This window comes from Vigna angularis, chromosome 7 (assembly GCF_016808095.1).
Source record: "Vigna angularis cultivar LongXiaoDou No.4 chromosome 7, ASM1680809v1, whole genome shotgun sequence".
NCBI classification, from domain to species: domain Eukaryota; kingdom Viridiplantae; phylum Streptophyta; class Magnoliopsida; order Fabales; family Fabaceae; genus Vigna; species Vigna angularis.
Genome location: NC_068976.1, coordinates 11,370,805 through 11,397,324, shown reverse-complemented (window position 1 = coordinate 11,397,324; position 26,520 = coordinate 11,370,805). Strand labels below are relative to the sequence as shown.

The 26,520-nt window shown below is 28.9% G+C and overlaps 1 protein-coding gene across 1 annotated transcript; it reads right to left on the bottom strand.

The window, feature by feature from the left end:
- Positions 1 to 9,820: 9,820 nt before the first annotated feature.
- LOC108337648 (adenine phosphoribosyltransferase 5) lies at positions 9,821 to 13,155 on the bottom strand. Its single transcript, XM_017574216.2, has 6 exons — positions 12,997 to 13,155; positions 12,728 to 12,838; positions 11,843 to 11,935; positions 11,066 to 11,215; positions 10,691 to 10,749; positions 9,821 to 10,249 (listed from the first exon to the last, which is right to left on the bottom strand). The coding sequence occupies exons 1-6, from the start codon at positions 13,091 to 13,093 to the stop codon at positions 10,178 to 10,180; spliced, it is 582 nt and encodes a 193-aa protein (XP_017429705.1). The 5' UTR covers positions 13,094 to 13,155; the 3' UTR covers positions 9,821 to 10,177.
- Between the last annotated feature and the right edge of the window lie 13,365 nt (positions 13,156 to 26,520).

The window sequence follows — 26,520 nt, the reverse complement described above, 5'->3', positions numbered from 1 at the left end:
CTCTTTCAAGGATCATCGATAATGTTTTTATTCATTTTTAAAGTTTAATATAAAAAATTAATGATGTATATTATTATTTTCAAAATTTAGAGATCAATATATGTGAAAATTTAAGACATCGTCACATCCCAATTTCCAATTATATATATAAATTTAAAGATTAAGAACATGTTTAAAAAAAATACAAAGTGTATTATTAAAAAAATAAAAAATTATTAAGAATTGTGAAAGTTATGCTTTTATTGAGTTGTGTAACCACACCTTTAACATCATATATTAAGAAACAGATGGAGTTTTATGATCGCTATTAATTTTCATGAATTAAGTAATTAATATTGTTATTATAACGAATGAAATGCATGTATGATATATTTGATGTAAAATTAGATAATATAGTATTAGAGCATAATTACAAAATTTTAATTTTTTTTAACTAAATATGCAATTAAATTTTTATTGAATGAAAATTACATTCATAATAAAATTTAAGGATAAAAAATGAATTTAAACCTATTTTCAAAGTTTTTATAATATTTTAAATATTTTTTTAATTCTTTAACTATTGTCCTAAGATAGTTATTAAAATTTTATAATCTATTTTAAGGAAAAAAAATATTTTTAACACAAAAAATCTTACTCCACAAACTTTCATGATGTCTAGTAACTCTAACAATGCCTTTTATTTCGAAATGTTTATTTCTTTTTCAAATTTTGTAGCCCATCTCATTAATAAATTCTTAAATGTGTTTTTAGTGGCAATAAAGGATTTTAATTTTCTCTACAAATAAGGCCAAAAATTCCTCTGTCATTCAATTACATAATGACATTTCTCTAACCTTACATATATATAAATATGTATTGAAACCTCTACCTATTCTCATTCACTCTCATTCTTCTCTCTCCAGTTGCTTCATTCTTAGAAAACTATTTCATAGAAAGGGTCTCACTCTGTGATGAATGATCTTTTTGGTGATCTTCCACAGCTTTCTTGAACTGTGTTTTGTTTGAGGCTTCTCCAATGAAGGAAGAAGATCTTCAATACAACAGAGTTTTTATGACCACAATTCAAGAAAGTTGTGGAAAATAACTGAGATGATCTGCTTCAATTTCTCTCTCATATTCTGCACAATTAACGTTACATTCTTTTTCCAGATTTTGCTCATGTGTGTTCTTCTGTGTGCTCCTACAGACATGTTCTCCTTCAATTTTGTTTAACTGAATTTTAGATTTTTTTCTTCTAGTGATTCATATCTAACCGATCTGGAAGAATAAACTCATCGTTGTTGTTGTTATTATTGTGGGGTTAATCTGCATAAATTGCATGTAAACTATTGATTATTTTTTCATTAATTTGGGTATTTTTTTTTTTTTTTTGCTTTGGAATTGAAAAGCACCAGCATTTGGACTGACATGGTGATGGATCTGGTTTGTTTAACCAAAATATTGGGGTTTTATTTGTGAAGGTGGAGATGATGATGTTCACTTATTCTATCTCTGCATGTTTGATCTTCAGTAATGAAAACAAACGTTTCTGAGGGATGAAGCATGAAGATAGGTGTATGACCACAAGCACTTGTTTTCAAGTTACTGTATCAGAAAAGAACAGTGGACCATAATGCAGGCGAAGCACATAGCTGAAATTGTGACTGTCACAACATGCAATTAACCTTAATTAGACTCACTTCTTTCTACCTATTTCTATTAATTAACCATTTAAAAAATACTTTAGTTTTATTTAATATATATGACGCAACTATATATGTGTGAACTATATGAATTGAAACTGCTTTCGTTTACTTTTTAAAGGACAAGTTTATGAAATCTGTGAGAGGTTACATTAATAACATAATGTCAACCCAATAGATATAAATAAATTGATTTTGTAAGATTAAATTAGATTTAAACTTCCTGAGATGTATCAAAATGTTTAAAACCTATCTTAATTACATTTATTATTTATGGACCAATCATGTTAAACTGTAATGAAGCCGTTATTAAAACATTGATTAATATTTATTTTGGTATGAATAATATTAATTAAAAGTGGATGTTTATAGTTTTAAGAGAGAAGTTTATGGAGATAGAATGAAAGATGTACTTAAGCGGCAAGCACTGGTGTGTTAGGTAGTTTGGTCCAAGGGCATCAGACTGAGAGTGTGGTGTTGATGAGAATGTGATATTGTAAAGCAAAGCTTAGGTTAGGTTAGCACTAGAGAACAAAAGAGAGAAGAAAGGATGTGTGTTTAATAATAAAGAATGTGTTAATAAGTTTGAGGTTGTTGGGCAGAAGCCAGTTGTATGTTGTGGAGTTTTGTGTGTTAGATTGTGATATAATTGTTGCCCTAGAAGAAAAGCTGATAGGATTTGGGAAATAATTGAAATGTTGGTGCCCCACTGTTTGTTGTGCTCCCAAAAGAGAAGTTGCATATCATGAAGAGCAGAGGGAAGGAGAAGTATGAGATCACAGTGAGTGGATGGTGACAATGAAAGGTGAGAGAGCTATGCATGTTTCTTTATATGCTTCCTCAAATTCATATGCCTATGTATATATATTCATCCAAAGTATCATCAACCCAATCACTTTTCTCATTCTTCCTCTTGGACCACATCACACTCTTTTCAGAATCATTCTTCACTCTCCATATATGGATGGGGATTTCCATCCACTCATTAGTTCTAAAACCTTTTCTATTACCATTAACCATTAACCATTATCAATTCAAGTTACTCTTTATGGCTATTTTTAACTTTTTTTTTTATTCACACATCTGTTTAATACATCTACTTGTAGACATATTTGTATATAGAAAATGACTTTCATTTTTGTTATTCAAAATGTATTGAATAACGTTTTGTATAATTTTTCAATTTCATCTTAATATTAAATATATAAATTCACATTAATATATATGGTGGCGGAGAAAAGTGAACAAAATAAAACAAGAAAAAGGGTAACGTGAAAAAGTTAAACTGCATCATCTTAATTAAAAAATATAAAAATTTCTAATTATTTAAATTCTAAAATGTTAATGACAAAATCCTGTCAACATAGAAAAACTTTAGAAAAACACTTAGAGAAAATAAATAGGATAAAGTCTTCCAGATACAACACCTACAATGTTATTCAATTGAATTCTCAAGAAGCAAAAAAATGTCCAGACAATGTCTCTTACTAAACTCACTAAAAACCTTAAATGAAGATAAAATAAGAAGCATGTTAAACACTCCAGCTTTAAAAGGCAATGTCCCAAAAAGCATTTACATCAACCTAGATGCATGAGCTAAAATCTTTACTTCATCTAATGATGAAGTTTCAACTCAACGCTTGGTATCTTAAAAAAAGCTTAAATGATAAACCCTACTTGAACGGTAGAAAATTTAAAAAGCAATTTGTTATTTTGAACAAGCATTAAATGTTTAACATTCAAAAACAACAAAAGTAACAACAGATAAGACATATATGTTGCATGCACAATCTAGTCTATTTTATGCAGATAACCTACTTCACAAATCCACAACTTTATTTGAAATATATCAGAAGTGGATGTTAGATACAAAAGAGACATTCATAAAAGAAGTGTCTGAAAGAGAGTATAACCTGCTTCAAGCAAAGTACTGAAAAAGCATGTCTCCTCTAACAAGTTGACTTTAACCAAAAGTTGCTTCACACGAAAGAAAGAAAAGACACAAGATTCAAGGCTAAGAGCTCAGTCTAACGGATATATTTTCAAAGAGCCTTTAAATAGAATATCACTCAAAGGAAAAATCAAGAGGATAGCCAAGAGAAAAGCTTTCAACAAAAATATCCATCCTACAAAAAGCGTTTAGAAGATAAGCACATAAAAGCTCAAGCAAAAGAAAATTTCTGAATAGGGAAAAAGAAGAATAGTCAAGCAATACTCTCGAGCTTCATTGTAATATTTGCTTACTATTGTAAGAAGAGAGAAAAAGAGAAAACAGAGAAACAACCAGTGAGTCTCTAGATTGTATTGTATTGTAAACATATCATTTATGCGAGAGTAATAGTCTAAACAACTTGTAAACAATCGTTGATTGCTATTCTAAAGATAATTAAAACACTTGTTGTTGAAACTCTGATGAGTTAAAGAAATCTAGGCAACGTATTAGAGGTATCATAATTGTCTAGTACTATGAGTGGTGCGAATACTCAACTAGTTTAAGGTAACGAAAGGTTATTCGCTGACTAGGGATATCAGGAGTGGTGAAGAATACTGCACAAACAAGACTGGTGAAAAATACTGCACAACCAAGAGTGGGTGAAACTCAACTAGGCAGCGTATCGGTGGATACCAAAAGAGCCTATGGATACCAGGAGTGGTGAAAATAGTCAGTTGTAATCTTGTTGAAAGTTATAGTGGAACCGTTTATGGACAGAAGAGATTAGACATCGCTCAGTTGGAGTGAACTAATATAAAAATATATGTGCATTTATTGTTTACTTTTTACCTAAATGTTTCTCTTATAAAACTTGTAGTTGCATTTTAGTTCTACATACAAGAAACTTACATATTAAATGGTTCTTCTTTAATGAATTGTTTATAATCAATTGCAAGGTCAAACGTTTAATATTTATTTGATAAACCTTGTACTTGACAAATATGTTATATGGGTTGCAAAAAAAATTTCATTAACACTATTTAAGCTCCTTCTAGTATTTTTCATATACTTTATTAAAAAGTATATAGTATAAATTGAAAAAGTAAAGATTATAAAACATTTTTAAACAGTAGAGGTAATTCAATTGGTAGATACAACTTAGCAACATGATATGATAAAATTTAACTGTATTTATTTAGATATTTTTTCTATAACAAATATAATTTATTTATGTTTAATAAATATCATTTGTATTCTTTTTTATTTATATTTTTAATAAATTTTCATATGATAGTATATGATTAATAAATTTTAAAATAGATATGTAAAAATTTATAATAATATTTAACATAACCTTATTTAAAACTCTATTTAGATTTGAAGGTGTTCAAAAAATTTATATAACTTTTATTTATATATATATATAATATTAGGACATATTTGTATATAAAAAAATTGAGATGAAGAGTGACTTTTATTATTCTTATTTAAAATGTACTAAATAAATTTTTATATAACCGTACTTTTGTCTTAATGTTAAATATTCATGGTGACAGAGTAAGTGAATAAAGTAATAAAATAAATAGTAAACTATGAATAAATATTTATATATAGCGGCTAGCTTACGCGAATGAATAAAAAAAATAATTATAGAACTAGTGTTGACTAACGGATTCTATTATGATGAATACTTTAAAATATTTAGAGTTAGTGTGGGCTAGTTAACGGTAAGAAATAAAAAAAAATGGTAAAATGTTAAAATTTAAGATGGGCTATCCGATGTTAATAGCAAATAATATTTTAAAATATTTGGAGAAAGGGTGGGTTGGTTGTTATTAAGTGTAAAAGATATTTTAAAATATTTAAAGAGAGTATGGACTAGCCAACGTTAATAATATCAACTATTATAATTGAGACAAAGTGTTTAGTTCTAATAACCCAAATTTCACCTCTTAAATCAAATATGCAGAATTCACATAATTGAATAATCCATATTAGGGCTGGACAAAAATAACTGATCTGTATTGTACTATAGTTAACTATACTATATTATACTTAAAAAAACTGATCAATTTTTACTAAAAGTTCAGTATACTATTTTATAGTTTAGTTTTTAAAAACTGAACTTATAACAGTTTTGGTTCAGTTAACTGTGAAAACTATATCTATTCTTTTCTCTTCTCTAGTTTCCGTTCAATTGCTCTATCTTGCTACGAAAACGATATTTAATAATAAAATATTAATAAAAGAAACCGTTCAAATAAAAAATTAATAATGAATTTTTTAAGACAAAATTTTTTTCTCACAAATTTTTATATTTTTTCATCAATAAACATATATTACTTTTTAAATAATATTATTTTAAGTAATAAAAGTAAAATATATTTTTTTAATTTTATTTTATTAAATGATTAAGTAATATAAATCATAAAAAAAACTATATAAAAAAAATAATACTTTAAATATATTATATTCTTTAACATATTATTAAATATGTAAAAATATATTAAAAAAACTTTTAATGATATTAAAATGTGTGTAAGCGCACACACTAAAATAACTATTTATTTTAAAAATCAACTTACTTTAAAATAAATATCAATATTATTATTTTTAAATGATAGTATTTTACATACTAATACTAAAATATATCTTTTAACGTTAAATTTTATTAAATAAATATATAATGAAATATAATAAAAAAATAGTAATGTAGCAAAATTAATAAATATTATAGAAATATCAAATGACAAAAAAATTAACAAAATTTTATTAAGAGTAATTTTTCTAGTATCATCTTTTATTATATTATAATAATTAATAAGTATTAGTTTAACTTTTACATAATAAAATATAAATAATAAATAATTGATTAATAAGACAATTTTACGAGGGAATAAAATAAATATAAATAAAAAATTATTTTAAAATAAAATAAGAAGATCAAAAGATAAAATAAATTATATACACATATAAAACAAAAAAATATAAATAAATAAATATAAAAGTAAAATAATATTCATGACAAAATAAATATAAATAAAAAATAAAAAATAAAATAAAATAACTAAATAAATAATAAAATAATTTCCATACACATACAATAATAAAAGAAATATAAATAAAATAAAAAATAATAATATTAAATAATTAAAAAGTTAATTTGTAAGACACTTATGAATAAAATAAAGGCTTAATTACCTACTTAGTCCCCATGTTCGGAGGTAATTTGCTGTTTAGTACCCGGTTTTAAAAATGTAGGCATTTGATACCTATGTTTTGAAATTTGTATCAATTGAATCCTACCCACTTAACGCCATTATAAATCTAACGTTTTTCTGACATCAACTTTGAATTGTGGACGAGCGGTAGTGGACGAGCGTCCTCTTAGTGGACGAGCAATTGATAACGCTCGCCCTGTGGACGCAAGTACGCCCAGGACGCTCGTCCAGCGAAGCGAACGCCCAATCAGGACGCTCGTCCAGCGAAGCGAACACCCAGTCAGGCAGAAGAGGACGCTCGTCCAGCGAAGCGAACGCCAGAAGAGGACGCTCGTCCAGCGAAGCGAACGCCCAGTCAGGTAGAAGAGGACGCTCGTCCAGCGAAGCGAACGCCCAGTCAGGCGGAAGAGGACGCTCGTCCAGCGAAGCGAACGCCCAGTCAGGCAGAAGAGGACGCTCGTCCAACGATGCTCGTCCACTAAGAGGACGCTCGTCCACAACCGCTCGTCCACAATTCAAAGTTGATGTCAGAAAAACGTTAGATTTATAACGGCGTTAAGTGGGTAGGATTCAATTGATACAAATTTCAAAACATAGGTATCAAATGCCTACATTTTTAAAACCGGGTACTAAACAGCAAATTACCTCTGAACATGGGGACTAAGTAGGTAATTAAGCCTAAAATAAAATAAATATTAAAATAAATTTCAATTAAAAAGAACATGTATAGTTATAGTATTCAGTTTAAAAACTAGTACAATTCAGTTTAAAATTAGTATAATTCAGTTTAAAATTAGTATAGTTAGTAGTTCAGTGTTTATATTGTAGTTTAGTACAATTTAGTATAGTTCAGTTCAGTTTGATAAAACAAAAAACAGTTCAGTTCAGTTTGTCTGAACTGTTTTACAACTCAGTTCAATTTATACAAATTAGTTTTTAGTTCAGTATAGATTTTAGTAGTACAGTGCAGTTCAGTTCTATTTGTCCACCCCTAATCCATATAATCAAATTCATCTCATTCTATCCATACAGTAGTTGCAATCAACATAGAATTAAACTAATTTCATGCTTGCTTGAGTTATAGGTATCAAAATACAATATAGCTAGGTTTATAAACATTGTTAATTTCATGTCTGAGTCACTTGATCTACATCATTTTTTTTTCTTTTATCATAGTGTATTTCTTTTGTTTCAACTAAACTTTCTAATGTTATTGATACTATCTCATTAGTTGTAGCATTACTCTCATAAGTGCCAAATGTTCTATGATCTGCTATAATAGTTTTTAAAGTGGTATATTTGTTAGGAGAGGTTTCATCGGAAAGACACAATATTAATAAGATATAAGTCCAATCATATAAAAAAATAACATTACTTTCAACCAAAAACATTAAAGAAATACGTTCATGAGTCTTCCTCTTTATATATGTTTCACTTTTTTATTTCTATTAAATGCAAAACTTAACTCACATTTGAATTTCCAACCATCTCACTACATATCTCATATATTAATTTTGAATCTTAACTTCTAATAACCTGAATTTCATGAACTCTTTTTATCATAGATGAACGCTCTAACTCAAATCTTTACTCCCATTTATCTAACAATTTTAGACAACATTTCTCTCATTCAAAAAATTCATCAAGAAAGATTATGAGAAAACATAAACTCATCCAAGCTTTCAAGGACAATTAAACTTACACTTGTTCGCAATTATGGCGGAGTAGAATTTCACCTTCAATTGGAAGAATTTCATTATATTTAACTTAGAGAGAATGATAGTAGAAAAGTTTATGAAAATGAAGTACCTGCCTATCCTAAGATTTTTATATCATATATATATATATATATATATATATTTATTTATTTAAAAAAATATATTTTTTACATAATATTACTTTATAAAATTAAGGAGTCTAATGATATAAAATAATCGGTGATTATTTTATAAATAGATACTCATCTCATAACGATGAGTCTTTAAATATTTTTTAACATTCAATTCTATTTAACTTTTCATACTAGAATATTTTAATAATTTTATAAATGATCAAATTAATAGTTTTCATTATATCGTGTTAACAAATTAATAACAATTTTTTGTTATTCCACCTTACTTTTTTTTCTTTTTAATTCAAACAATCTAGTTTTCTATTATTATTTTACTTAATCTAGACAATCTCATGATATAAAGCTTTACATACCAACCATACACGAGCCCCAACATTTCTTTTATACTTCTTTATATGTCAAGAACTGAAACCAACTTTTTTTTATTGAAGGAAAATGACGTTTCTTTGCCTTCACTTTTTTCTTTGTGAGATTATTGTGCCTCCATTCTAAAACCAAAATGTGTGCAATATTTTTTCATTTAACACGCTATTTTTAGATGAGATTTTTACCAAAAACTTTTTTTTAATACTTACTTTTAAAGTTATGAATGGAAACAAATCCAAAAAGAGATCTTACTATTGAAACAACTTAACCATAAATATCAAACATACTCAAGGTACTACAATTTACACTTAACTTCATCACATGTTATTGTTTATCATATTATATATTTGGAAAAAATATAAAATTATTATCTCACAAAACCTTTATTGTATTTATTATATAAAATTTATGTTAAGTATTACTATATATTTTGACATTTCAGATATACTTATATTTTAAATAACCTCTATCATTTTGACCTTACATAAAAATTCAATAAAAAAAGAAAAAAAAACATTTGAACCAAACCAAATTCATGTAAAATAAATAAAATAGCTTCTCAAAAAACATATACAATTATGAATATGGGAAGAGAAAACAACTGTCAACAAAACTTATACAAATATGAACAAAAGAAGAAAAGTCTTATTATAAAAAAAGAATCTAAACTTATTACATTAGGAAAAACCGATACCATTTAAAATCTTTTCTATTTTCCAAGCCAAAACCCTTAATTTATTCCTTAAAAAAGTGACAAGCCACAATACAAGCATATGTTAAAAAAAAAACTTACTGTGTTGAACATTAATAGTGTATAATATGAAACAGCCCAAAGGGAAGTTCAATCTTGACTTGAGGCGCACATATTAATCATAACTCCTAAACATAAGGGATAAGAACATCAAGTTCCATAAAGAATAAATTAAGGTACCATTTGGTCTCTATTGAAATGTCTCTAAATTAGCATAACGATTCCTTCATTGGCTAAGGATGTTTGAAATCCTAAACGTGTTGACATTGTTAGACCTCCAAACAAAGCCATTGTAGAGTTCACCAAACTCCAAAGGGTCATTATATGCAACCATTTCTTCATGTGTAGTGTGTAATTTCACTTTCCACTTCAATAACCATTTTCTAGTTGACGTGGCTCCAAAAGGATATAAAGTGGCTTTCCATTAAGCTTGCTTCGTACCTGAAAGAAGGCTATTGTGTTTCATTTCCATTGATTTGAAAAGGAAAATAAGAAATCATGTCTTATAAATCACATCATGGAACATACCAATCGATATTTGCTATATAGTTTCAAACTATAGATATCTTAAAATGATATTAAAGTAGTAAGATTAATGCTAAATCAATCCTAAGTTGAGTAATGTGAGATTTCACCCACACTCATATACTGTAATTTGTTCTTACATGGGATTTCCAACACTTATTTCATATACTGTAATTTGTTCTTACATGGGATTTCCAACACTTATTTCTAACCATTATGGGATCACTCGTAGTATGAGAAAAAGGTAATGAATTTGGTAAAGAACTTTACTTTAGCATGTCAAGAACAAGATGAAATTTTCTAAGACTAGCTAGTAAAACACAACTTACAAAAACATTGATTCAGTTTAGCCGTTACCTTGAGATCAGAAAGACCAATCACACAAGCACACTCCACTACTTCAGCACCAGCAAGTTCTACAATTGAAAAGAAACTTAACCATTTTAGGAACAATAACAAAAAATGGGGGTTAATTCATAAAACTTTTTTTTATATATATTTAAACATGCTTTTTATTTCTAGTAGTTACCTAGGAGTGTGACAAGACAGTTACATGTATGAACCCTTAATTTAAAGTGAATCATGGTCTACAATCATGAGAAATCAAAGCTGAATGCATCTTTATTTACTCACCACAGAAACACATTGACTTTATAAGAGATTTTTTCTTGCAAAAGAGAATATAGAACAAAAGAGTTATTTCAATCATAAAAGGCTGCAAGAGCAAATCACCTAGAAGTCTAATTGCTGCTGATAGAGTTCCACCTGTGGCCACCAAATCATCAATAATTATGACACGTTCGCTGGACTGAACAGCCCCAACATGCAACTCCAAACAATCAGTGCCATATTCTAGAACATATTTTTCAGAAATTACTTCCCCTAAACATGAACCAAGTCAAAGATTAGGCATCACTTTGCAGACCAAATCAATGCACTGGAACAAGTAGCAGTTTAAATTGACAGACACAGCTGAAAGATTCTAAGAATCTTGTTCATGTGAGTATTACTTTCAACTTACAAGAAAATGAACAGTTTCAAAGTGAGTAACATGTTTTATTTAGTATCTTGTTTTCGTAACCAGAATGAATTGTATTATGTCAAATAGTGGATTTATATTGATTAGATTGCTCAATGAAGATCAAGAACAGTACATCCACAAAAATCTATTCCAATTAAAATGATGAGTTCCATATATATGTATGTCATTTGGGAGCTTGTTTAGGTTCTTCCTCTAAGAACAAAAAATGCTAAAGGTGGAGCCAAATGAGTTGTGATGAACTAGTAATCCACAAACATTAACAGTAAAACAGCACCCAAAGTAATAATGAATGATCAAACTATATATGACTATGACAAGGCCTTTCCACTCAGAATAGACCCTGCCATCCACCCAAAATGCTCTTTGTTTCTTTTAGCCTATGTTTGGTACATTCTAGTTTTAAATTAAAACAGATTAATTAAGAGTAATAGTAGTGCTCAATTACATTCAACACAACACAGATATACCTGGCAGCTTTCCAGGTTTGCATAAAGGAACAAACTTGGCACCAATGCCTAACGCAATCGAGGAACCAAAAATGAATCCCCTGGCTTCAACCCCTTCATATAATCCAATACAATCCAATTGCATTAGCATGTAAACCAATAAAAGCCAACATTTCCTAACTGAGAAGGATCATCATTATTAAGATATTGAACATCTTCACAGGGTTGCAAGTGCAAATGGATTTGCCAAAAACATAATCTTAACATGATTTAGTAGTGCCATTTGAATAGTTTAATTCAGTGTCCCTTCATGAAAGGTATGCAACTTAGAGATTCAATGAATGCATCTTTTGCTTAAAAAGTTAAAATGGCTTATCATGCAACTGTGATTGTGACTCCAACACAAGATTTATTATTATGGAAAATTACGGACAGATACAACTTTGTTATCATGTCTGAGTTTGATTTAACTGTTTCCTAAAGGTACCTCTCAAGTTGAACCAGAACAAAGTTACTCTCACTCAGTTCTTACCCAACATAAAGCTTAAACAGTCATTCCCCTTACAATGACTAAGAAAAACAGTTCAACATATATATAATGAGGACTAAGAACAGATACACTATGAATATTTGATATATCAGTTGCGTTAAAAAACAAGGCTAAAAGAAACCCTTTTGAAAACTAAAGCAGAAGAAGAAAATGGCTGATGCAGAACCTCAATTTCCCACAAAATTTACTTCATTTTTCATGCAAAGAACTCCATACATACACTACAGTACTCATATTTGCTAGTCTTTCAGTAGTAACAATAACTAAGAGTTAAATAAAAAAGATGAAAACATGGTTCTGAATTCTAAAAGGGTCGTTCATGCAGAGGAAGTTAGAGTAAAGTATAGTTAGATTACCAGCAACAACAGAAATATCCATGTCTCTGTAACGATCAACAAAAATGTCAACCGTGTCTTTGAACGCGTTGTGATCCAACAACAATGTTGTTATGTCTTGAAACATTATTCCTGTGGTTCATTTAATTTAATAACAACAGCATAATGGGTAAGAAATGAAAAATAGAAAAACTTGGAAGAAACCAAGCATCATCATCATCATTCACGAGTATTACTATCTTGAGTATTAGTCCTAGACATTAGTATTATTATAATGATGAAATTAAGACCTTGTTTGGGGAAGTGAGGCACCACTCTGATGGCTTGGGAGATGGCCTGAAGCCTTGGGTCTTCCCCCTTCTTCGCACCATTCTCCAGGACAAACATGGTCTCTTTTAGAGAAAGTGTTGTTTTTCTTTTTCTTTGGGAACAAGTAAAATGTAGTTGCAGGAAGTGTTATTATGATTGTGTGTTGTGTTGTGAAGGACTTTGAGGTTGATGTGTGGGGCAGTGAACTTTGTTTGAGGTTGAGCCAACAACGCCTAGAACACAGTTAAAAGACAACTAATCAAGGTTGTGGGAAGTGGCACGACAACGCGAATTTCGAGCACGTGTATCACACGGGTATTTTGTCGTTTTTCCGTAACTTTTTCTGCACTCAAATGCCTTCACTATGCAAAGTCAAAAACATTACAAAGATGGTTGGTTGGTGCCAAAAGTATTTTCGTTTTGCTCCTATGAAATCTCGAATATATTTAGACCAAAAATTATACTAGTTGTTGTAGCAAAAAGTGTGGAGATAATTAAAAGTTAAAACATATAATCTGGGTGTACTATCTTTTCAGATATTAGAAAATATTTTATCAAATCTGAATTATATATATATATATATATATATATATATATATAACATAATTTATTGTAACTAAATTGTCTATCATAATTTCAAATTTTAGACAATAAAAATTGTTTAAGGCTTTCATGACGATTAAATTCAGCCAGGTGTATGCGTAAAAATTTTAGAAACTTAGAAAGTGGAACATAGGCATGCGTAGTTGAGTGGTCCATCGATTTTGACGATAGTATATAAAGGAACCTTTCAAAATTCTATGTCACTTTCTTCTGCATGCACTTCTTCTCTCTACATTCCTGAATCTTTTTCTCATCCTTCTCTCTACAACTCTCTTCCTTCTCTCTACAAAATTATCACTTTCTTCTTCTTCTGATTTTCAATTTGATAGTGTTGAGTAATCAAAGTGCAAAATCTTCCATCTTCACCGATCAAATTCAAGTTTGGAGTCAGTAAGTTCATTCTCTTCCTAAGAAATCTGTTTCCGGACACATGCAAGTCAAATTTCTGGTTACATGTGTTCATCTGTTTCATCTTCACAAATTCTGATCATGTTTTGGTCTGTTGATTGATTATTCCTTCGTGATCAGTGGGTTATAGGTATTCTAGAAAGTTTTGGTTTTGGGGAAACGAATTCTGCTGTGAGTTGAGTTATTGTTCGGTTAAAAAGGTAAGGGAAACTAGCTAATTTAATTACTTGATTTTGACGTATGAATATGTTGTTGATGATTCTGCATGTGTGTGAAAATGAATTATTTGATGTTCGGTGATCTTGGTGTGAACTTTTATATGTTATGTTCATGAGGTTTGGGATTCTGTAGAATTTTGGTTCAATGGCCGAGTGAACTGTGAGGAAGGGTGATGGTGAAATTGGGGAAAATGTGTTCAATATTAGGTGGGTGGTCGGTCTCTAGCCGTACTTAGTTTTGTATTAGCGTTTGTTTCTTAGTAGTGCTAAGTTTATATTGTGTTCGATCTTAATTGAGTTTTGCTTCTGTGGGATTTCAGTTAATGACCGATCGGTCTTGTACTAGCAATTATGCTAGTGTTAGCGCTCAGTCTTGTACTAGCAGTTATGTTAGTGTTAGCGATCGGTGTTGTACTAACGCTCGTTATTGGTAGTGCTCGGTTTTGTATTAGCGCTTGTTATTGGTAGTGCTCAGTTTTGTACTAGCGCTTGTTGTTGGTAGTACTCGGTCTTGTACTAGCACTCGATCTTGTACTAGCACTCGATCTCTTCGTAGTACTCAGTCTGATACTTGTATTCAATTTTAATAATGTCTGGCCTATTTCAATAGTGTTCGGCCTATTTCAATAGTGTTCGGCCTAAGCCAATGGCGTTCGATCTAAGCCAATAGTGTTCGTTCTAAATAATAAGTACTCGGTATAAGTTCAATTGTTCGATTCCTGCTTGAGTTTCTCTCTAAATGACCGTTCGGTCATGTTCTTATGTAGGGAGGGTTTCTCCCGTTCGGTCTTGTGCATGAATTATGTTGATCTTTTCGTTCGGTCTCCAACGTTCACAGAGTTCTCGATTGTATGAGTAAAGATATGATTGTTGAATGGAATTATATGTTATATAATGATGATGGCGTTTTAAGTAATGTAGAAGAGAATTCCAAGGAGGAATATCTTAGGAGTGGTTATGGGATTGTAGAGTATGAATGTGGGTATTGCTAAGCTGGCGTTTATCTTGATATTTTGTTATTACTCATTCTCACGTAGAGAGAAGTAACTCATGTGTGAGAATGGTAGGAGGTCCTAGTCCACAAATGTAACTTGGGCGAGGTATAAAAGGACTAACCCCGGTTGCAGCTGTTGAGGGCATCCCAACTACTACACTAACCAGGTGCAAAAACGTCGTAGCTACACAATTCATACAGTTCGGACAGTCAGAGTAAAAGTGGTCGGTCATTGCATATATTATATGTTCGGTCATTGCTGGAAATGTATGTTTGGTTGTTGCATGATTGACATGATTGGCTTTTGCTTACTCTTGTATTTGTTTGAACTATATGTTTTATTGGATTAATTAAATTACTCTAGCTTACCCTACTTTTCCTGTCTTGTCTTATGTTTTCCGTTCGGTCGACTTCTCTATTGCAATGATCATCCTGTGAATATGAGCAAAAGGTGATGATTATTCATTAGAGCAGGTTTTGGAAGACGTTAAACCTACAGTTTAGTTAGGATCGATCGGTCATCAGATTTAATGTTTACATTTTGTAAACCGTTCGATTTATACATGATGTTGTAAAACCGATCGGTTTGTTCTTATGTTTTGTGTAATATCTATTTTCTTAAAGATTTTAATTTTATAGTTATTTTGGATAGTTGTATTGTTAAAATACTTTGACAACTCATGGATAATTGATCTTCTATATTATTATTTGTAATAGATCTATAATATAGTTTATACTATATTTTGGGATGTTACATAAGATAGCTAAATTTTTTATATGTTCTTTATTTATGGATCCAAGAAATTTATATTCAATATATTATAATTTATAATAAACTATTCACTTAATTCTCTTTATTCATTTATATATTATTAAATTTTAGTATTCTTTTTAACTTTATTCATTTATATATTATAAAGTATTCTTTTTAAATTCTTATTGATTTGAGCTTTAGAAAATTTTCTGCAAGTAGATTTTAACTTAATCGATAATAAATTATTAGTTATTAATTCTAACTCTTAGAAAAAATCTTATTTTGTTGATCTTGGAAGTACCTCATACATTTTTAATAAAAATATTTGGCATTTATCATAAAGTTTGGATAAAACTATTCTTCAACCATGTTACATACAATATTTACTCAATGCAAGACCCAAACATCAATGTCATAATACTAAGGAATAGATTCTCACATCGTGAGTGTTATCAATACTTATATGGAGGCATTTTTCTAGAAAAACTTAGAGAATTTCAATAGGTAATAACTATTATATAGTATAAATTTGAATAAGACTTAAAGCTTCTACAAACTCAACATTGTGGTGAGTTTCAAGTTCATCACACTAAACTTAAAGCTCTGAATAATAGACTTGACATTAGTGCAAAATTTGTCTTCAACTTCACACGTTTAACGTCAGACCGCAAAACAGTCAACGTTAAAGATGATCGATGACATTTTTGTAAATAAAATCAACTATTTGACGTCGATGGTCTACATGTTCGACATCATACAACTATTTGACGTCAATGGTTCACTTGTCTAATGTCATATCTTACTATGTGAGTCATTAAAAACATGAACTAAAAAGACTTTTACTACATTTTGGACTAATTAGACGTAAGTGGGTGGTAAGTCCAACGTCTAATGGTGTTCAAGAACACAAAAAATGAAGTTTTGAGCAAATTAGAGGGTATGTCCTATTGGTATTTATTTTGCTCAGAACCTCATTTCATTCACTTTCTCTACTCAAATCCTTCTTCCACGAGTGTAAACAACTCCGGTGAACATTTTCATGACCACCAAAGGTAATTATTTCTTTCATTTAACACAAATGCACATTTATTGAATACTTTAGGTATATTTTTCTTTCGTTTTGACCGATTGATTTTGTGCATAGATCAACTTTAGAGCATCGATGTGTTCTTCTTTCTTCCTCACTAGCGACGGCGCTTTATTCCGATGGCGAACCCACCTTCAAGGTTAGTTTCGTTTTTCTATTTTTTATGTATATTGTACCTTATTTATAAATTGGTTGTTGCACTTTTGTTTTTATATATATATATATATTGCCCTTTGGAAACTTGTCCTAAAACTAGATGTAGTGTTATAGACTATTGTATTTTTCTAGGGAGTTTGTTAGTTTTATGGAAATTAAAGAAACAAAGTATTATTTCCAGGTGCTCTTCAGAAGTTTAATACAAGGCACTTGCCACTATAACTTATGAAATCCAAAGCATTAGCTACCTCTTTCACGACCCGCACGTTCAAACTGATCTTTTTGTCATTCTTTACTATGACAACCAATCTGCTAGACATACCGCCCACAACCCTACCTTCCACGAACGCACAAAACACATTGACATCAATTGTCATGTGGTTCACAAAAGACTATAAAATAATCTATTTATTCTCTTTTGATATGTTCCAATAATCAACTCATTGATGTTTTCACAAAATCCATTCATTGCACCAACTTCAAGATGAATGTTTTCAAGTTTGGGATGTTAAGTATTCACCATCGAACTTAAGGGGAAGGTATTGAAACCATTTTAGAGTTTCTATTCATGATTAGTTTCTTGATTAACTAATTCAATTAGTTTTCTAGGGTTCCCTTTCCCTTTTCTCAAAACCTATTTAAGATGTTATGTCTTCTTTTGTACTAATGTAATTTGAAACATATTTTATCAAAAGATTGATATGTCTTTTTCATCCCTTCATCGTTATTCTTCCATTCTCTCTCTCTCCCCCTCGTAGACACACACATTTATGAAATTTATTCTTCATCGTTATTCTTCATGCTTTAAATTTTAGTGAGCTTAAATTGTTTTACTCATTGGATGAAATTTATGGTTGAGTTATTTTATACTTTAAAATTTAGAAAGCTTAGACGGTATTACTCGTTAGGTGAAATTTATGAATAAAGCTCATAAAGTTTGGTTTGTTAAGTGAATAAATCATTTGATGAATAAAATTTATTTTATAATCAAGAGTCCATGGTGGTTTGATTATTGGGTGAGTCTAGTCTTATTATCGAAATTAATTTGTTAAAAACTTATAGTACTTGGTCACTTGAAAGTTTGGTTAAAATCTAAGAAAAATAGAGAAGATTATTATTTAAGTATTAAAAATGAAAAATAAATATATATTTTAAAAACAAAAAATTCTTATATAAATAATATGATAATAAATTAAAAAAAATTAAAATTAAAAATTCAATTATCGGATATTAATTGTTGTCTATAAATAATAAATTATGTTATCATAGTAAATATTATTACGTAGCTAAAAATTTTGCTTAACAGTGCTATGTGGGAAAAAAGTTTTATTATCTAAATGACGCGCTGAGAGATGTTGTGTGGGGATTGTTGTAAGAGAGCAGTCCACGTGCATGAAACCCAAATGCAGGAGATTTATGACTGACACCTCCCCAGGTTTTCACTCACCACCTTTCGTCACATAATTATATTTAATATTTAATATAAAAAATATTCAATTTCATATATATTATTATTCAAAATAAAATGAAAAAAAAACTTGTTAAATTTTATAATTAGTTTAGTTTGATAATGTTATCTTCTTCCTTTCCTCATAAAAGTTGCAATGTTAGGAACCACATGTATAAAAGTTTTAAACTTGAACTTTTTTTTTCCTAAATTATGTTTTTTTATGTTTATAATAACTTTTTCCAGTTTTTGGTATTTTTTTAAAATTTGTGTGACTTATATTAGAGTTTAGACAGATTAAATATAAAATTAAATAATATATAAAAATAAATCTCAATTTATTAAATTTGGTTTAATAAGATTGAGCAACACTCAATTTACAATCTCAATATAATATCATAATTTTAATAAAATTTATTATTTGATGTACATATCGTATTACTAATTTATATCTAATTCTTTCAAATGATTTTTAAAATAATTGAAGAATTTATTTATATCTTATATACTTTTATATTTACTTCCATATTTTTCAGTATGTGTCTACTTGACATAATTCAGTGAAATTATATAATAAAAAGGGAATAAAAATAAATAAAGAATTGAGACCCAAAAAAATTTCAAAACCAGCACATTTCAATAAAAGTTGAATATATTTTTGTTCCTAAAATGTTTCTGTTTGATTTTGGTGTTTGGAGCTATGTTTTTGTTGTAGTTATGGAGAAGGTAAAATATTTTTTAAAAAATTTTGTAGCCTGTAATTGATTTATTTTTAATACCTATCAATAAAAAATGAACACAGTATCATCAACTATGCACAAACTAAATTAAAAAGAAAAAAGAAAAACGCAAAAAAAAAATATTAACCTCAAAAATAAAATATGATAAAGAAATACCGGTGAAGATAAAACCTAGCTTTTGATTTTTCAAACTATTTTAATAACCCCACTTCCTTTTCGAAAACAAAGTCAAAAGTATTAAATAAAAAAAAAACAAAAACTATCTGAACTAAAGTATACAATGTTTGATCAAACGAGATACATTTTCCACCTTTTGGATTAAGAAAAGAGACACTCATCATTATTTGAGTTGTATATAAACAAGAAGATAAGGGATGAGCTCCATTATATTCAAGTTATTATCACCTTTACACTTCCCATCACATCCCTCAGATTACAGTATCATTTTTATCACATTTTCCAACTCTCTACACAAATAAATATATTAATTGTTTTTTTTTTCATTTAATCACTCTTAACAATTCAAATAACCCTTATTAATCAAGTCAAGAGATATTGATACTTCTTCTTTTTTCATTTCTACAAATTTAAAAACAATTTTTAATTACTATAAATTTATAAAAGAATGGTTTTATATTTTTCATACTTACAATTTGAAATTATCTCTTACCTCGTAATAATCACTTGATTAATGATGGTTAGTGTATCTAGAAAAAGCACGTCACATTCTATGTATTCTCTCTCGTGATTGATGAAGTACCGACGTGGGAAGTCTCAGATCTTGACCTTAGATTAGATTACATCCACCGTACAATTTCTTTTCCAATAACATCATAATATTCCATGCTTTTTCCTTTTTCTATAATACCAAAATCTCAACTTAACACCACACATGATCAGAATAAAAATTAGGTATTATCTGTATTACACAATTTTAATTTTATTTGTATACTTCTTTTCTGTTGGCTTAAATATATCTTTACTTATATATATATATATATATATATTTGATAATCTTATCATTTAAACTAAAAATATTTTGATCCTTCTACTTGAGTGTTACATTTTGTATCAACCATTTAAATAATAACTAGTGATGATTTTCTTAATCATGTTTTGTATGTTATAATGCTGTTTTCTTCTTATTGATGTGACTGAAGTTACCATGATTGTGGATACATGCTTATCGTTAAAATATGTGTTTTTTTATATACGTGTTGTACCAGTTTAGCTTGATCTATGAAATGAAAATACTAGTTTAATAACCAATCATGAAAAAGTTATCAAACTCATCATTGTATATCTTACAGACATGTTTGTTTATGTCTCCATGACTCTTCTCTCTTGGCTTCTTTCTATTTTATTTTTCGTTTATTTAGATCTTCAAAATGTTATAAAGTTATTTTTATTGAGGAATTTCACACCGTTTTTATAAGATAATGATACTTTGATAATATTTTAACATTATTTATGTGTCATTTTATGATTGGTTTATGTTGGTTGGTGTTTGTGATTATTGTTATTGATTGTGAAATAATTTTGGACCAATTACAAAATGACACGTAGATAATATTAAAATGTTGTCAAAAAATGTTGTCAAAGTATCATTGTTCTTTCTTATATTAGATAAGAAATACGTTTACTCTTCTTTTTTACAAAATTATTTTTATTAAGGAATTCCACATTTATTGATTAATTTTTTTTGTTGGTAAATGAAATATATATTACCAATAGAATAATTTGTTTGGTAAATTCATCAATAATTACAGAATTCATTATCGATAGATTTATTGACGAACACAAATATGTCAATAAAGAAAGAACAAATTTTTTGTCCAAATCTCACGTTCACTGTCAACATATATCACTTTCTTCATCTTGTCCCATGAACAACCCACCACCACTTCAACCCAGGGTTTCATCATCATTGCCCCGCCGTCAATTGAGCTTACCACGTCAATGATTAGACATGCCATCAACACCACCGACAAGATCTTTTTCTTTTCCTTTTGCGGTGTTTGCGTTTCAGCTTCTCTGGCGAGTCCCTACTCACATAGCTGCAAGGGTCTCATAGTGTCAACGCAATAATGCGAGAGGGAACATCACCAATGCTGACCACACATTTTTTCCATCTCTCTTTCTCTCTAAGATATGAGAATTGCAAAAACATGGCATTACAACCTTACCTTGATGAGAATAAAGCTACATGGGGTTTCTTCCTCCTTCGCGCGATGACTTCTTGTGATTTTCTTTTTATTGGTGACAACATTCATGAAAATAGAAAAATAAAGGAAGAAAAGGAATGAGGGAGGAAGAAGAAGATGTATTAGGTCATGGTGTTTATTGATGCATTTTGTCGATGAATTTTTTTTTTTGGTAATTAACGACATAACAAAAATTTCATCGATAAGATTTATTAATGAAAAATTTACAAACAAATTTTTTTATTGGTCTTCACTCAATGTTTTCATCTCATCTTCTAAGAAAAATATGTTAAATTTTTAAACTTTTATAGATTAAGATGAAGTGGGTCAAGGTTGTTCACCACATGATGACATGTATTGCCATGTCATGTAACATTTGAAATCCTATTAGCTCAGCGTTAATGGCAAGATGCAATGTTAACATATATAAAAGGGTGTTTTACATCCATATAACTTCTCTTTTAGATGATAATTTACCTCACTTTTAAGTTAAAATGGTAGAATTTATTGATGACTTTCTTTTGTCCCATTAGATGACTTAATGACCTAAAGTAGATGTCTTTAATAACATCTTTTTCCAATCCTTCAACGTCCTTAAAAAGATTCACATAAGCATGAGAGGCAAGTTGAAGGGGTTGCCTCTAATGAGATGGAAGATAATGCACTTAAAGAACCTGATATGATCTTATCTAGGAAAGAGTACGATCTTTTCTAAATTAGAATCCTCAATAGGCATAAGAAAAATAAATTAGAGAAGAATGCATAATAAGACAAGGATGAGAATGTCACAATCTTGAATATTGATAAGTCAAGTGAAGATTCGCCACAAAGATGTTAATCTTTGATAAGAATGAGAGTTATAATACAAGAACCAAATCCTCTCTCAAAGAATACAAATGCATATAATATGACTCAAAAGTGTTTACATCATCTTTTGATACTTTTATATATATATAGGCACATAAGTTTAGAAAACATAGAAACTCTAAAATAAAGCTCAAAGTCCAAAACACATAAAAATAACAAAAAAAAAAATTAGAGACGCAGACTTTCACTTAGCAAGGCCCGCTCGCTTAGTAAACACAAATTTGCTCACATAAAGAATTTAATATTCTATAAAATTAAAATAAAATTACAATTTATTTAATTTTCTAAATTATTCATCAATTATGCTCATGATCTTCATGTTTTTTAAGTTATTTTATTCACGAAAAATTATAAGATTTAAGGAGACATGTTTTGATCTTTGACCTTCTCATAAATCCTTTGAATTGAAATGTTTTTTGTCAAGTTTTTCTTGTATATGTTCAGAACATAGTCTTCTATCATACCCTCCTTCTTGAAGATAATTTCACCTCAAATCCGTACCACTTGAATATTCCTTATTAGAACTTGAAAATGTGATCCTTGAGTCCATGTTGTATAATATGACTTTGCAAATACTAGTCAGATTATAGCCCATTAGTCATATACTTATAAAATATGACCTTTGCAACAAGTTCATTCGAGAAGTTAAGAGTTTTCTCCATGAGATTCTCGGCATGATGACATTAATCCTAACCTTCATAGTCTTGCATTAACAATTGAGTGAAAAAAAGAGTTATAAGTCAAAAGTGTTATTTTAGCAAATTTTGGAAGAAATAACAAAAGTTATGTTGTTATAATGTTCGCACTTAAGCTACATTGTGTCACTTTAAAAAAAATTATATTTATTCAGCATTTTAATAATGTTTGACCATTAAAGTAAAATGAAACATCACTTGTTCTCGGGTTCATCCTCACTCCAACTATAGCATGTCACTTGAAAGATATACAGTTGTAAAAGATTTAGAAAACAAAGAACATAAATTCACCCAAAACATTCACTAGTACAACGAAGGGATATTGCCTCGGTTGTTTTGAATTTATGACCGCGGTTATAGAATCGAGGTATATTCAAGCGAGGTAAAAATTTCAGACTTTTAGCCTCAATTCAAAAAACCTGAAGCAATAAAGAAAAAAAAATAGGTCTATTGTCTCGGTTCTGGTTTGAACCGAGGCCGTAAACCCTTAAAAATAATTTATTTAAGGGTCTACGACCTCGGTTGGGGTCCAGAACCAAGGCAATAGACCCTTTTCTGCCTCGGTTCTTACCAAAATAGCTATCTAAAGTATGGTTTTTTTAAAAATTTCTTGTTTCTACAAACATTCCATATCATATATACAAGAACACAAACCTAGAAACAAACATGTAATCTAAAGTTTAAAAAATATTTGCATTGCAAAACTTAAAAAGACTCTAACTTTCACTCTAGTTAACCGATCTATACGTTGTTTTTCTATTTTTACTATTTTTTTTTTGTTTTTATTCAAACTTTGCAAAACAAAAACATCAAAAACTTAAAATGAAACTAACCTTGAAGGTTGAAGGCGGCTTCTGTGCTAAAACAAAACAAAATAAACATCGAAAAAGCACTTGTGCACAAAATTAATCGGTAAAAATGAAAGACAATGGTAGATAAACATTTAATCAACGAAAAACAAAAGAAAAAAAAAATGAAAGAAATGGAAGATGATGGTCTAGAATTCATGGAGAGAGAGAAGCGACGCATAGGAGATACAAATGTTTTAAATGTGCAAGAAACTCTTTTTGCGAAATTTAACCCTAAAAATATGTTATTACCTTGGTTATAATATTAACCGAGACGATAAGGCTCTATGGCCTCGGTTCTTTAAAGAACTTCTGTCTAAAGCCTCTCAAAAAAATTAAAAATAAAATATTTCAGTTATTTTATGCCTTTATGACCTCAGTTCTTTAAACAACTGAGGCCATAGACCCTTTAGGCCTCGGTTCTCTGTGAACCGAGGTATATACGTTTGCAATAATTATAAAAATGTTACTATGCCACATTATGTCTCGATTGCAATGGAACCAATGTCAAATCAATAAGGTAAAATCCATATTTGTTTACTAGTGATTAAGACTTCATCCTTTGAGTGAAGAGCTTCTAAAGAGAGGAAATAATCATTTTTCTTTTTTCAGTTATGTTTCTAAATCTTAGCTTGAGTGAGGAGATTTATTGTTGACGTACTTCTACATTTAAGGTTAAAGCTCTTACTTAAGCATCGCCCAAGTATCGACACTCAAGCAATATATCCAAAAAATAAGCAATTATCCAAGAATACATAACATTTTTTAAAATTCAACAAAAGCTTATTGTAGCATTTTCAGTATTCCTAACGAGTTTGAAAGTCTCAACTACAATAATCAAGAACTAAAATCTTAGCTTGTAAACCTTTCCACATAATATAATCCTTCAAAGCTCAAATATGCATTTAATTTTGTTGGAGACACTAAATGTTTAACAATTCAATAAACAATAATATTATCTTTTTATTCAATTTCCAAACTCAAACATAAAGAAGTTTCCATTTCAAGATGCATAAATATTTTATCAATCAAACATTTGTCCGTAAAATCAACACAAATCAATATAAAAATGTTTAAACCCTATCATTATTCATACAATCTAAACTCAATTTTAGCTAATCTTTTTAATCTAAGTCATTATCAATGTCAAGGTAAAACAATAAAACTCAAAACAAAAATGTTACCTAATAATTTTTCTGTATGTAATTTACAAAATTTACAGATAATTATTTACAAATTTATTTATAAATAATACGAATAAATTCATAAATAGTTACGTACATATAAATCCGTTGATATCGTTTATGAATTTTTATTCGTAAGTAATTCCTAGGTAAGATCTATTATCTATAAATTTCATGAGTCCGAATTTTTATTGTAAGTAATATTTTTTTTATTGTAGTATATCGAAGTATACTAGTGGTCTACAGAATTACTATGAAGGATTCAAAAACTATCAAGTCCTAGATACATACAGCAATACAACCAAATTTTAATCAAATTAGTTGAAAAAATCAATTTTTCCAACAAGCTAATATTGAGTTAAAATGCTAACAGAAAAAATTGAAAGATTCTCATGACAACATAGTACTTATTTCGAAGAAAATTTAATTGAAGAGGACCATTCTTTGTCTCACCAAATACTACTACAAAATATGATATTGAAAGAGACCATATTTAGGATGAGACAATATACACAAAATAAATAAAAAAACTAAAGAAAAAGAAATAAACTTGTCTGCATGCAAGAAAAGAAAGAAAAAGATTTTAGAAGGATATTTACAAAAAATAAATAAAAGTAAAAGTAAATGTTAAAAAGTTATTAGTATTTTTAAAATAAACTAATATGAAATAGTTTTAGAAAACTAATTTATATATAGCCTAATTTAATCTAAGAAGAATTTTATTTTACTTTTTCATTTTATTTTTGTATAAAAGTGTCCATAAAAAATCATGGAAATAAATTTTCTGAAAATAATATTTAAATAAAATTAAGGAGAGAGTGAGAATCACTAATAGAGATTCTCATTTAATATATTGGGTGCAGATATTGGAACGTTAGCTGATCCAAAAGTTATAGCCATCTTCTCTACAAAAGTTAAGATTTCAGTGTATATTGCTTCAGTTCCATTATTTAAATACTTCCTCTCCAGATAAATCTTAAAATTGCTGGATCAAAAAGTTTGGTTTCTCGAAAATCAAATTATAAATATATTTGCATATTTCCTTATCAAAAAAAGCCTTTTATAATATGAAAAAATAAAATAAAAGAAATCAAATTAAATATTTTTTAATTTGAATTTTTCAAAAGTTATTTTGTCTAGATAGTTTAGCTTATTGAAAGTTGATAAGTGGTCCCCTTTACACCTGCACATTTTTCACTGAATGCAGAAAGTTTACACCTTTTGTGTCTGATTTTGTGTTATGTTATTGCATGATTGTGAATAATGTCACATAAATCGGTGTAGAAATTATGAATAGGAA

What these genes read in the sequence shown, in the direction of transcription:
- LOC108337648 (XM_017574216.2), bottom strand. Translation starts at nt 13,093, where the DNA reads ATGTTTGTCCTGGAGAATGGTGCGAAGAAGGGGGAAGACCCAAGGCTT. An exon ending in GGATATTTCTGTTGTTGCTG is followed by an intron (nt 11,936 to 12,727) that starts GTAATCTAACTA and finishes GATTATATGAAG; the next exon opens with GGGTTGAAGCCAGGGGATTC. An exon ending in CAAACCTGGAAAGCTGCCAG is followed by an intron (nt 11,216 to 11,842) that starts GTATATCTGTGT and finishes GTTCATGTTTAG; the next exon opens with GGGAAGTAATTTCTGAAAAA.